A 15,000-nucleotide genomic window follows, 5' to 3' on the forward strand; every position below is an offset into this window, starting at 1 on the left:
GATAACTGCATCCTATTTGGGCGATTCTGACCCACAATCCGGTGCGCACGTGAAGTGACGTCACATCGACGAAGCCTCCATATGAAAACAAACGGGGATGCGACGGATATAAAAGCAAGAGGCAAGATCAAGGAGCCATGTTATGATGAAATAAGAGAGTAAAGTATGTCCCAATAGTATGCCTACTGCATCCTAACTAGATTATTTTTATCGTCGGATGTAGTATGTAGAATAGAAAAAAGAAAGAGTATGAGATTCGGAACGCAGGGATATATTTTTTACATTGAGCAGACAGCAAAAAGTGACTGTATGTAGTCAGACATCAATCTTCAATATCACATTTTGGGACATCCTAAAAAAAGTCTGGCAGATTAGTATGAAAGCGTGGGTATTATAATGCAATGTGTGGCCCTTAATCTATCTACACACACACACACACACACACACACAGACAGACAGACACACACACACCTTCACACACACACACACACACACGCACACGCACGCACACGCACAATACTAAAGGCACACACAATACTCACGTGGGAGCACACACACACACGCACGCACACACACACACACACACACACACGCACGTCTCACACACACACACACACACACACACACACACACACACACACACACACACACACACACACACACACACACACACACACACACACACACTGTTGAATTACCTGGAGGTCATTTTCCTATTAAAACCCATTGTAGCGTCTCACCTTCCTCCTTTATATTCTAATTCTCTCAGTATTTCACGGTTAACTGGAAAATCTATTAACAGACTGGACATTCATCAAACTGACATTACCTCGCCGCCGTGCTTAAAATGCATTTGCGTTCCATTCCCCATACTTTCCATACTATTCAGTACGCCAGGAAAAGATTTAGGATGTCCCAATACTATGCACGTCAATTGTAGTATGCTGAAAATTACATAAATGCCCCCACTAACTCCAACAGCATTTTGGGGTATTCGTCTTTATTCTTGACATTTCTCGACATAATGAGAAAAAAATCTTCCTTATCTGATTTTTTTTTCTCTCTCCTGTGGCCGCCATGTTTAAGGAAAGACACTGGAAGGGAAGACTGTGGTTGCGTTGCGAATCGCATACTTTCTACTATTTAGTATGGTAGAAAGAAGATTTAGGATGTCCCGATTCTTGTGGCCAGATTTAGGATGGTTAGAAGTACCCGGATGTCCTACTTCATGCGGCCAAGATTGTTAGTGTTGAAAAGTGCATCCTATTTGGGGCGATTCTGACCCACAATCCAGTGCGCACGTGAAGTGACGTAACATCGACGAAGCCTCCATATGAAAACAAACGGGGATGCGACGGATATAAAAGCAAGAGGCAAGATCAAGGAGCCATGTTATGATGAAATAAGAGAGAAAAGTATGTCCCAATAGTATGCCTACTGCATCCTAACTAGATTCTTTTTATCGTCGGATGTAGTATGTAGAATAGAAAAAAGAAAGAGTATGAGGTTTGGAACGCAACCAGAGTGATTTATGAGACATTTCTCTCATTTAAAACATGCTGAAAATGCATTTCTAAGACGTTTACATATTTTATTGTTACCGATTTCTAAAGCACTTACATCAACTAAACTTTCCATAATCATTCTCAGCACTATTCTGAAGGTTATTACTGAAGGATTTGTTCATATGTCGTTCACTGTCTGATTTATGAGACATTTTACTTCTTAAAAACATGATGAAAATGCATTTTTAAGACCTTAAACCTAGACCTAAAAAATATATATGCATTTCTTTGTGTTTGTGTTTTAACAGGATGAGAAGAACCAAGTGATCACAACCAACATCTGGCTGCAGCTGGTGAGTTCAACACTTCACTTGAAACATGTATTTGGCTTCTACAAGAAGTATGAAAACCATCTTTGTTGCGTTAAAGGTGCAGTGTGTAATATGACATCATCAAGTAAGTTCTAGAAAGTTCTAGAATGCAACGCTCCCTGGGTAACCCCAACCCTTTCGAATAATAACAGAAGCTACAGTGGCCTTCAAGGACAAGAACAATTCTACATTTTAAACAATGCACCTGATGACATTCCAACTATGACACTTTCAAGATGGCGGCACTAGGCCTTGGTCCAAAATATGCAGAAATATGGACATATATGAGATCCTTTCTAAAGGAAAAAAAATAATATTTTTTTTTTCAGCTATTATGCACTAAATTAAATGTACTTATGGATATTCTAATTATTTTCTACAAAATCTGCTAGGAAATAAAACCCAAAATACTACACACTGCAGGTTTAAGTTATTTTTCTCAGGTATTTTCTGAACCTTCCATCTCAATGTCACAACTGAAATCGAGACTCATCAGACCAGGCATGATTTTTCAATCTTCTTTTGTCCAATATTGGTGATCCTGTGAGAATTGTAGCCTCAGTTTCCTGTTCTTAGCTGACAGGGGTGGCACCCGGTGGGGTCTTCTGCTGCTGTAGCCCATCTGCTTCAAAGTTGGACGTGTTTTGCGTTCAGAGATGGTATTCTGCATACCCTGGTTGTAACGAGTGGTTATTTGAGTTACTGTTGCCTTTCTATCATCTCGAACCAGTATGCCCATCCTCCACTGACCTCTGACTTCAACAAGGCATTTTACGTCCACACAAATGCCGCTCACTGGATATTTTTTTCTTTTTCGGACCATTCTCTGTAAACCCTAGAGATGGTTTAGAGTGAAAATCCCAGTAGATCAGCAGTTTCTGAAATACTCATACCAGCCCTCCTGGCACCCTCAACATTGCCATGTTCAAAGTCACTTAAAACCCATTACTTCCCCATTCTGTTGCTCGGTTTCAACCTCAGTAAGTTGTCCCGTCCAGGTCTACATGCCTAAATGCAATGAGTTGCTGACATGTGATTGGCTGATTAGTTATATGTGTTAACAAGAAAATGAACTGCTGTGCCTGATAAAGTGGCCGGTGATTTTATATTATTGTGCTGCAGAAACACAAGGATGTATCATCTTGGATCAATAAAGGCTAATCTTATTGTATTGTTTATTTTCTATAAGTCAACTCTTTGCCTTCTTAACAATGCATTTATAGCATGTTTTTAAGAAGAAAATGTCTCATAAATCAGACAGTGAACAACATATGAACAAATCCTTTTGTAATAACCTTCGGAATTAGTGCTGAGAATGATTATGGAAAGTTTAGTTGATGTAAGTGCTTTAGAAGTTGTAGATTTTTGGTTCAGAGTATTGAGAAAAAAAAATGTTGAGATAATGTCCGTTAAAGATGGTTGTATAGGAGAAATATACAGACGCAAACAGACAAGGTTTAGTCAAATAAACACCTGAATGTACATGTTGGACCTTTGATTTATACTAGTATGAAAGAAGACATGTTATGGAAGAGAGGGAGAGAGAGAGGGAGAGAGAGAGAGAGTATGAAAGAAGACATGTTATGGAAGAGAGGGAGAGAGAGAGGGAGAGAGAGATAGAGTATGAAAGAAGACATGTTATGGAAGAGAGGGAGAGAGAGAGGGAGAGAGAGATAGAGTATGAAAGAAGACATGTTATGGAAGAGAGGGAGAGAGAGAGGGAGAGAGAGATAGAGTATGAAAGAAGACATGTTATGGAAGAGAGGGAGAGAGAGAGGGAGAGAGCGATAGAGTATGAAAGAAGACATGTTATGGAAGAGAGGGAGAGAGAGAGGGAGAGAGAGAGATAGAGTATGAAAGAAGACATGTTATGGAAGAGAGGGAGAGAGAGATAGAGTATGAAAGAAGACATGTTATGGAAGAGAGGGAGAGAGAGAGGGAGAGAGAGATAGAGTATGAAAGAAGACATGTTATGGAAGAGAGGGAGAGAGAGAGGGAGAGAGAGATATAGTATGAAAGAAGACATGTTATGGAAGAGAGGGAGAGAGAGAGGGAGAGAGAGATAGAGTATGAAAGAAGACATGTTATGGAAGAGAGGGAGAGAGAGAGAGTATGAAAGAAGACATGTTATGGAAGAGAGGGAGAGAGAGAGGGAGAGAGAGATAGAGTATGAAAGAAGACATGTTATGGAAGAGAGGGAGAGAGAGAGGGAGAGAGAGATAGAGTATGAAAGAAGACATGTTATGGAAGATAAATAGACGAAAATCTTAATATTTTGCATATCGGTTCTTGCATTAACTTAACATTGCGTCCGGTTGAGCTGTCTGTGGGTTGAATGTCAAGGCTAATGAGACTGTATGAATGTCTTTAAGTTCCGAAACCCATTTCATAGTGCTGTCCAAATTTAATTAGTTTTCATATAATGTCCAGTGGTGTGTGTGTGTGTGTGTGTGTGTGTGTGTATGTGGGGAGGGGTGTGTGTGTGTGTGTGTGGGGAGGGGTGTGTGTGTGTGAGAGAGTGTGTGTGTGTGTGTCTGTGTGTGTGTGTGTGTGTGTGTGTGTGTGTGTGTGTGTTCGTAAATTGGTGATGTATGTGATTTTTGCAGCGTTGTAAGTGTGTTAGTGTGTGTGTGTGTGTGTTTGTGTGAGAGAGAGTGTGTGTGTGTGTGTGTGTGTGTGTGTGTGTGTGTGTGTGTGTGTGTGCGTGTGTGTTTGTGTGTGTGTGTGTCTGTCTGTCTCTCTCTATGTGTGTGTGTGTGTGTGTGTGTTCGTAAAGTGATGATGTATATGAATTTTGCAGTGTTGTAAGTGTGTGTTAGTGTGTGTGTGTGTGTGTGTGTGTGTGTGTGTGTGTGTGGCGCACTAATCCTTCCCCTAATCTGTTTCTATGGGATAGAAAGGTTGATTCCTCCCTGCAGACTCGGCAGACTAGTATTTAAGCTTAATTAGGGCCCGAGCACAGACATGTGCGAAAGCCCTATTGTAATCGGTGTGATTGTTATTATTAGGGCCCGAGCACAGACATGTGCGAAAGCCCTATTGTAATCGGTACGATTTTTATTATTATTCTTCCGGATCTAAAATGGGACTTTTCCCCTACTTGCCCTGGTAGAATAGTTGTAAAACTCTGCGGGCAGGTCAGACCTGCAAAAAATTGCAATGTATCAGTGGTTCAGGATTTGTGCACAAAAATAGCGCCCCCTATGGCCAAAAACAGTTTTTCAGGAAATGCATGCTCAAAAATTGGGCTAGAAGCCTGAAATTACCGGTCAACATGTAATTGCCCAAGGCGCACATAAATGCAATTGTATGTCATTAGCCAAAATCAACAGGAAGTCGGCCATGTTGGAATTAGTGGCTAAAACCGCCACTTTACATCTTTTCGCATTTCGACGAACTGGTCCCAGAGTTTTGACGCCAGCGACGTCAAACCACTTCTCAAATACAAAAGACCCTTGCCCGATAAGGAATTGCGGAAAAGATTTCAAATTCCTCCCAGTACCAGGGATCTTTTTGGGGTCAAAGTTCGCGTAAATACGCACCTCACGAAGCTTTAATTCATCATAACTCAGGCTGTGTTATACCTAGCTACACCAAATTAATAACCCAAATGTATCTTTGCAGGCCCCACAAAAAAGCCTCTTGAAGCCCCGCCCCAAAATCAACAGGAATTTTTTTAAAGTGAAATATGTGAATTTCTGACTCGAAAATCCTCACAAAGTTCAAAAATTCATAACTCCTAGCAGGAACATATTTAGCAAAACGAAAACTCTAGGGACACTCACAAGACATGGAATATACACCAATAATTTTTTTGTTTGATTCCGAATAACTATGACGAGGTGGGAGCCGGTATTCGCCAACATGGCGGCAAAAGTCAGAACTCCACATTACTCTGCAGGATTGCAGAGTAAAGTGCACACATAACAACTTTTTGTGCAAAAGAAAATATGATAGGGTATGTCCTCCGACATGGAAGATGATATACCCGAAAGCTTGTTTTAATCGGAACCACCGTCTTGCAGCACTGGCGCCTGATTAGCTAAAAAACATCACAAACGCACGTCATGAACCCTTTGATTGATCATAACTAAGGCTGTGTTGTACTTAGAACCACACAATTTCATACAGCGATGTACAATCCCAGTACGAACAAAAAAGCCTCTTGACGCCCCGCCCCAAAATCAACAGGAAGTGTTCTTTTTAGCAATATTCGCCCAAAAAGCAGGAAGTTGCCCTAACTCCACCATGCTCTTACTTAGGACAGCTAACCACTAGATGGCAGTGTTGCATTACAATTAGAGGGAGTGAAGACTTTTCTAAACATTTCTTAATCTGTGAGGTAAGGAAAACAGCGCCCCCCAAATCTCATTAGTGGCCGAAAATATATTACATGCATAGGGAATGAATGGACGTGGACTGAACCATTTTGCAGTTTTTGCAAGGAACCTGCTAATATTTATTTATTAATCCGTACAAAAACACTGTTTCTGGCATGAGCATTCTGCATACAATCACCTTAATATAAAATTAGATGTTTGATTATACAATTAGCTGAGATAACTTCTGCAGCAACTTCAAAAAAAATTGGAGTTCAGTTAATTAGCTCAATTTGTAACATTTAAACAAGACAACTCAGTCTGTGTGAATCTCAGGACAGAGAAACAAGAGCAAATGATTAACTGAGGTTTGCATTTCATTCAAAACATTTCACAACTGTACACATAGGTGGTGTTTTTTCATTATTATAGGCCAATATGCCTTCTGTGATGCAAACCTATAATTGATTAATGTTATAATTAGTGTACTTGCTTAATTTCCTTTGAAATAGCCTACAGAGACACTTGGAGACACATGTGGACGTTTATTTACTGCAAATCACGGCCTTTCGCACGGTAATGACCGTACACAAGCACACGTCGCGCTTCGCTGTAATTTCGCTCTGCAATGGTCCATGTGCTCCAAACTTCACCTTCCTGGTAAGAGTCCAGGCCTGAGGTCGTCCTTGCATCCATATCAAGCACGTCGCGGCAACTTCCGCGCTTCCGGCGACAGGTATTGCTGTGCCGCGCGCTCCGAAGAGGCACGTTCTCTTGTGCGGTCACCTGGAGCGCCGAGGACGGCCAGGACGGCGAGCAGCATGGATGGGCGAGGGCCCGGTCATCACTGCTTGCAGTTTTAATTAGGGCCCGAGCACAGACATGTGCGAAAGCCCTATTGTAATCGTTGTGATTATTATTAGGGCCCGAGCACAGACATGTGCGAAAGCCCTATTGTAATCGGTGCGATTATTATTCTTATTATTATTTTTTTTATTCCGCCGAAACGAAGTCACTTTTGACTACCTTCCCATCATGCAAAAGTTGAAAATATGTGGCGTACCCATCAGACCTGCAAAAAATTTTAATGTATCAGTGGTTCAGGATTTGATCTCTAAAATTGCGCCCCCTATGGCCAAAAACAGTTTTTCAGCAAATGCATGCTCAAAAATTGGGCTAGATGCCTGAAATTACAGGACAACATGTAATGGCCCAAGGCGCACATAAATGCAATTTATATGTCATTAGCCAAAATCAACAGGAAGTCGGCCATGTTGGATTTAGTGCCTAAAACCGCCACTTTACATCTTTTCGCATTTCGACGAACTAGTCCTAGAGTTTTTATGCCAGCGACGTCAAACCACTTCTCAAAAACAAAAGACCCTTGCCCGATAAGGAATTGCGAAAAGATCAGGAAGTTAGCCCGGAACCAGGGATCTTTTTGGGGTCAAAGTGTCGCGTAAATACGCACCTCATGAAACTTCAATTCATCATAGCTCAGGCTGTGTTATACCTAGCTGCACCAAATTAATAACCCAAATGTATCTTTGCAGGCCCCACAAAAAAGCCTCTTGAAGCCCCGCCCCAAAATCAACAGGAAGTCTTTAAATGTGAAATATGTGAATAGGGGCGGGGCTTAATAACACGTTGGCCATAACTCCTTAACCATAGGTCCTATCATCATCAAACTTGCTGGGTATGCGCAGAAGTCATGTGGTAGCATGTCCCTCTAAGCTTATCGCGATGAACCCATAGGGGGCGCCACAGGGGCAGGGCTTAATAACACGTTGGCCATAACTCCTTAACCATAGGTCCAATCATCATCAAACTTGCTGGGTATGTGCAGAAGTCATGTGGTAGCATGTATCTCGAAGCTTATCGCGATTAACCCATAGGGGGCGCCACAGGGGCGGGGCTATCCACAAATTGGCCATAACTCCTTAACCGTAGGTCCTATCATCATCAAACTTGCTGGGTATGTGCAGAAGTCATGTGGTAGCATGTCCCTCGAAGCTTATCGTGACGAACCCATAGGGGGCGCCGCCTATCCACAAATTGGCCATAACTCCTTAACCGTAGGTCCTATCATCATCAAACTTGCTGGGTATGTGCAGAAGTCATGTGGTAGCATGTCCCTCGAAGCTTATCGCGACCAACCCATAGGGGGCGCCGCCTATCCACAAATTGGCCATAACTCCTTAACCGTAGGTCCTATCATCATCAAACTTGCTGGGTATGTGCAGAAGTCATGTGGTAGCATGTATCTCGAAGCTTATCGCGATTAACCCATAGGGGGCGCCACAGGGGCGGGGCTATCCAAAAATTGGCCATAACTCCTTAACCGTAGGTCCTATCATCATCAAACTTGCTGGGTATGTGCAGAAGTCATGTGGTAGCATGTCCCTCGAAGCTTATCGTGACGAACCCATAGGGGGCGCCGCCTATCCACAAATTGGCTATAACTCCTTAACCGTAGGTCCTATCATCATCAAACTTGCTGGGTATGTGCAGAAGTCATGTGGTAGCATGTCCCTCGAAGCTTATCGCGACCAACCCATAGGGGGCGCTGCCTATCCACAAATTGGCCATAACTCCTTAACCGTAGGTCCTATCATCATCAAACTTGCTGGGTATGTGCAGAAGGCGAGCGCGTCGCCGACAATTCCGCGCTTCCGGCTTGCAGCATGTGTGTGCGAGGGCCCGGTCATCACTGCTTGCAGTTTTAATTCCCTATTATTATTCTTCTTATTTATAGTCATTTTTGGGACTTTTCACCCACTTCCCGTCATGCATAACTTGAAAATATGTGGCGTACCCATCAGACCTGCAAAAAATTGCAATGTATCAGTGGTTCAGGATTTGTGCACAAAAATAGCGCCCCCTATGGCCAAAAACTGTTTTTCAGGAAATGCATGCTCAAAAATTGGGCTAGAAGCCTGAAATTGCCGGACAACATGTAATGGCCCAAGGCGCACATAAATGCAATGTTATGTCCTGGGCCAAAATCAACAGGAAGTCGGCCATGTTGGAATTAGCGCCTAAAACCGCCACTTTACATCTTTTCGCATTTCGACGAACTGGTCCTAGAGTTTTGACGCCAGCGACGTCAAACCACTCCTCAAATACAAAAGACCCTTGCCCGATAAGGAATTGCGAAAAGGTCAGGAAGTTAGAACAGTATCAGGGATCTATTGGGGGTCAAAGTGTCGCGTAAATACGCACCTCATGAAACTTCAATTCATCATAGCTCAGGCTGTGTTATACCTAGCTGCACCAAATTAATAACCCAAATGTATCTTTGCAGGCCCCACAAAAAAGCCTCTTGAAGCCCCGCCCCAAAATCAACAGGAAGTCTTTAAATTTGAAATATGTGAATAGGGGCGGGGCTTAATAACACGTTGGCCATAACTCCTTAACCATAGGTCCTATCATCATCAAACTTGCTGGGTATGCGCAGAAGTCATGTGGTAGCATGTCCCTCTAAGCTTATCGCGATGAACCCATAGGGGGCGCCACAGGGGCGGGGCTTAATAACACGTTGGCCATAACTCCTTAACCATAGGTCCAATCATCATCAAACTTGCTGGGTATGTGCAGAAGTCATGTGGTAGCATGTATCTCGAAGCTTATCGCGATTAACCCATAGGGGGCGCCACAGGGGCGGGGCTATCCACAAATTGGCCATAACTCCTTAACCGTAGGTCCTATCATCATCAAACTTGCTGGGTATGTGCAGAAGTCATGTGGTAGCATGTCCCTCGAAGCTTATCGTGACGAACCCATAGGGGGCGCCGCCTATCCACAAATTGGCCATAACTCCTTAACCGTAGGTCCTATCATCATCAAACTTGCTGGGTATGTGCAGAAGTCATGTGGTAGCATGTCCCTCGAAGCTTATCGCGACCAACCCATAGGGGGCGCCGCCTATCCACAAATTGGCCATAACTCCTTAACCGTAGGTCCTATCATCATCAAACTTGCTGGGTATGTGCAGAAGTCATGTGGTAGCATGTATCTCGAAGCTTATCGCGATTAACCCATAGGGGGCGCCACAGGGGCGGGGCTATCCACAAATTGGCCATAACTCCTTAACCGTAGGTCCTATCATCATCAAACTTGCTGGGTATGTGCAGAAGTCATGTGGTAGCATGTCCCTCGAAGCTTATCGTGACGAACCCATAGGGGGCGCCGCCTATCCACAAATTGGCCATAACTCCTTAACCGTAGGTCCTATCATCATCAAACTTGCTGGGTATGTGCAGAAGTCATGTGGTAGCATGTCCCTCGAAGCTTATCGCGACCAACCCATAGGGGGCGCCGCCTATCCACAAATTGGCCATAACTCCTTAACCGTAGGTCCTATCATCATCAAACTTGCTGGGTATGTGCAGAAGTCATGTGGTAGCATGTATCTCGAAGCTTATCGCGATTAACCCATAGGGGGCGCCACAGGGGCGGGGCTATCCACAAATTTGCCATAACTCCTTAACCGTAGGTCCTATCATCATCAAACTTGCTGGGAATGTGCAGAAGTCATGTGGTAGCATGTCCCTCGAAGCTTATCGTGACGAACCCATAGGGGGCGCCGCCTATCCACAAATTGGCCATAACTCCTTAACCGTAGGTCCTATCATCATCAAACTTGCTGGGTATGTGCAGAAGTCATGTGGTAGCATGTCCCTCGAAGCTTATCGCGACCAACCCATAGGGGGCGCTGCCTATCCACAAATTGGCCATAACTCCTTAACCGTAGGTCCTATCATCATCAAACTTGCTGGGTATGTGCAGAAGGCGAGCGCGTCGCCGACAATTCCGCGCTTCCGGCTTGCAGCATGTGTGGGCGAGGGCCCGGTCATCACTGCTTGCAGTTTTAATTATTATTATTCTTTGGAATCTAAAATGGGACTTTTCACCCACTTCCCGTCATGCATAAGTTGAAAATATGTGGCGTACCCATCAGACCTGCAAAAAATTGCAATGTATCAGTGGTTCAGGATTTGATCTCAAAAATAGCGCCCCCTATGGCCAAAAACTGTTTTTCAGGAAATGCATGCTCAAAAATTGGGCTAGAAGCCTGAAATTACAGGACAACATGTAATGGCCCAAGGCGCACCTAAATGCAATTGTATGTCATTAGCCAAAATCAACCGGAAGTCGGCCATGTTGGATGTAGTGCCTAAAACCGCCATAACCATCTTTTCGCATTTCGACGAAAGGCTCCTAGAGTTTTGACGCCAGGGACGTCAAACCACTTCTCAAATACAAAAGACCCTTGCCCGATAAGGAATTGCGAAAAGGTCAGGAAGTTGTCCGAGAACCAGGGATCTTTTTGGGGTCAAAGTTCGCGTAAATACGCACCTCACGAAGCTTTAATTCATCATAACTCAGGCTGTGTTATACCTAGCTGCACCAAATTAATAACCCAAATGTATCTTTGCAGGCCCCACAAAAAAGCCTCTTGACGCCCCGCCCCAAAATCAACAGGAATTTTTTTAAAGGGAAATATGTGAATTTCTGACTCGAAAATCCTCAAAAAGTTCAAAATTTTTTAACTCCTAGCAGGAACATATTTAGCAAAACGAAAACTCTAGGGACACTCACAAGACATGGAATATACACCAATAATTTTTTTGTTTGATTCCGAATAACTATGACGAGGTGGGAGCCGATATTCGCCAACATGGCGGCAAAAGTCAGAACTCCACATTACTCTGCAGGGTTGCAGAGTAAAGTGCACACATAACAACTTTTTGTGCAAAAGAAAATATGATAGGGTATGTCCTCCGACATGGAAGATGATATACCCGAAAGCTTGTTTTAATCGGAACCACCGTCTTGCAGCACTGGCCCCTGATTGGCCAAAAACCATCACAAACGCACGTCATGAACCCTTTGATTGATCATAACTAAGGCTGTGTTGTACTTAGAACCACACAATTTCATACAGCGATGTACAATCCCAGTACGAACAAAAAAGCCTCTTGACGCCCCGCCCCAAAATCAACAGGAAGTGTTCTTTTTAGCAATATTCGCCCATAAAACCAGGCCCCCAGGATGCTGCCTTCTCCGAGCAGCCAGCATGGACTAGTGGCCAACCCATTGGTACTGCATGCTGTGAATGGGAGCTTATTTATACAGATGGCACTCTCTTCCTACATTAAGTAGGAAGAGACTGCCATCTGCTGGATACATTTATCTACACATCCTACTCCCACTAAATGGCAGTATTGCATTACAAATAAAGGGACTGAAGACTTCGCTTAGCCCAGTGGTTCTCAATTATTTTCTGTCATGCCCCCCCAGGGGACAGACATTTTTTCGCCCCCCCCCCTCCCCCAAATTGAAATACTATTGAGAACCTGCTAATATTTATTTATTAATCCGTACAAAAACACTGTTTCTGGCATGAGCATTCTGCATACAATCACCTTAATATAAAATTAGATGTTTGATTATACAATTAGCTGAGATAACTTTTGCAGCAACTTCAAAAAAAATTGGAGTTCAGTTAATTAGCTCAATTTGTAACATTTAAACAAGACAACTCAGTCTGTGTGAATCTCAGGACAGAGAAACAAGAGCAAATGATTAACTGAGGTTTGCATTTCATTCAAAACATTTCACAACTGTACACATAGGTGGTGTTTTTTCATTATTATAGGCCAATATGCCTTCTGTGATGCAAACCTATAATTGATTAATGTTATAATTAGTGTACTTGCTTAATTTCCTTTGAAATAGCCTACAGAGACACTTGGAGACACATGTGGACGTTTATTTACTGCAAATCACGGCCTTTCGCACGGTAACGACCGTACACAAGCACACGTCGCGCTTCGCTGTAATTTCGCTCTGCAATGGTCCATGTGCTCCAAACTTCACCTTCCTGGTAAGAGTCCAGGCCTGAGGTCGTCCTTGCATCCATATCAAGCACGTCGCGGCAACTTCCGCGCTTCCGGCGACAGGTATTGCTGTGCCGCGCGCTCCGAAGAGGCACGTTCTCTTGTGCGGTCACCCGGAGCGCCGAGGACGGCCAGGACGGCGAGCAGCATGGATGGGCGAGGGCCCGGTCATCACTGCTTGCAGTTTTAATTATTATTCTTTGCAATCTAAAAATTGACTTTTCCCCTACTTGCCCTGGCAGAATAGTTGTAAAACTCTGCGGGCAGGTCAGACCTGCAAAAAATTGCAATGTATCAGTGGTTCAGGATTTGTGCACAAAAATAGCGCCCCCTATGGCCAAAAACAGTTTTTCAGGAAATGCATGCTCAAAAATTGGGCTAGAAGCCTGAAATTACAGGACAACATGTAATGGCCCAAGGCGCACATAAATGCAATTGTATGTCATTAGCCAAAATCAACCGGAAGTCGGCCATGTTGGATGTAGTGCCTAAAACCGCCATAACCATCTTTTCGCATTTCGACGTAAGGCTCCTAGAGATATTGCACCAGGGACGTCAAACCACTTCTCAAATACAAAAGACCCTTGCCCGAAGTCAAATTGCTGAAAGATTTCAAAATTTGGAGAGAACCAGGGATCTTTTTGGGGTCAAAGTTCGCGTAAATACGCACCTCACGAAACTTTAATTCATCATAACTCAGGCTGTGTTATACCTAGCTGCACCAAATTAATAACCCAAATGTATCTTTGCAGGCTCCACAAAAAAGCCTCTTGAAGCCCCGCCCCAAAATCAACAGGAATTTTTTTAAAGTGAAATATGTGAATTTCTGACTCGAAAATCCTCAAAAAGTTCAAAATTTTTTAACTCCTAGCAGGAACATATTTAGCAAAACGAAAACTCTAGGGACACTCACAAGACATGGAATATACACCAATAATTTTTTTGTTTGATTCCGAATAACTATGACGAGGTGGGAGCCGATATTCGCCAACATGGCGGCAAAAGTCAGAACTCCACATTACTCTGCAGGATTGCAGAGTAAAGTGCACACATAACAACTTTTTGTGCAAAAGAAAATATGATAGGGTATGTCCTCCGACATGGAAGATGATATACCCGAAAGCTTGTTTTAATCGGAACCACCGTCTTGCAGCACTGGCCCCTGATTGGCCAAAAACCATCACAAACGCACGTCATGAACCCTTTGATTGATCATAACTAAGGCTGTGTTGTACTTAGAACCACACAATTTCATACAGCGATGTACAATCCCAGTACGAACAAAAAAGCCTCTTGACGCCCCGCCCCAAAATCAACAGGAAGTGTTCTTTTTAGCAATATTCGCCCATAAAACCAGGCCCCCAGGATGCTGCCTTCTCCGAGCAGCCAGCATGGACTAGTGGCCAACCCATTGGTACTGCATGCTGTGAATGGGAGCTTATTTATACAGATGGCACTCTCTTCCTACATTAAGTAGGAAGAGACTGCCATCTGCTGGATACATTTATCTACACATCCTACTCCCACTAAATGGCAGTATTGCATTACAAATAAAGGGACTGAAGACTTCGCTTAGCCCAGTGGTTCTCAATTATTTTCTGTCATGCCCCCCCAGGGGACAGACATTTTTTCGACCCCCCCCCCTCCCCCAAATTGAAATACTATTGAGAACCTGCTAATATTTATTTATTACTCCGTACAAAAACACTGTTTCTGGCATGAGCATTCTGCATACAATCACCTTAATATAAAATTAGATGTTTGATTATACAATTAGCTGAGATAACTTCTGCAGCAACTTCAAAAAAAATTGGAGTTCAGTTAATTAGCTCAATTTGTAACATTTAAACAAGACAACTCAGTCTGTGTGAATCTCAGGACAGAGAAACAAGAGCAAATGATT

General features: G+C 43.3%; 1 protein-coding gene across 1 annotated transcript in view; it reads left to right on the forward strand.

Moving 5' to 3' along the window:
- Positions 1-15,000, forward strand: part of LOC307250700 (neuronal acetylcholine receptor subunit alpha-7) — a gene marked incomplete at both ends in the record, with an annotated part of 51,736 nt that overhangs the window by 9,332 nt on the left and 27,404 nt on the right. The window contains one exon of the mRNA XM_080027860.1: positions 1,814-1,858. Coding sequence (XP_079883986.1) covers positions 1,814-1,858 — 45 coding nt within the window. The remainder of the gene's footprint in view (positions 1-1,813; positions 1,859-15,000) is intronic.

This window comes from Ammodytes marinus (assembly GCF_949987685.1).
Source record: "Ammodytes marinus genome assembly, chromosome: 5".
Classification (NCBI taxonomy): domain Eukaryota; kingdom Metazoa; phylum Chordata; class Actinopteri; order Uranoscopiformes; family Ammodytidae; genus Ammodytes; species Ammodytes marinus.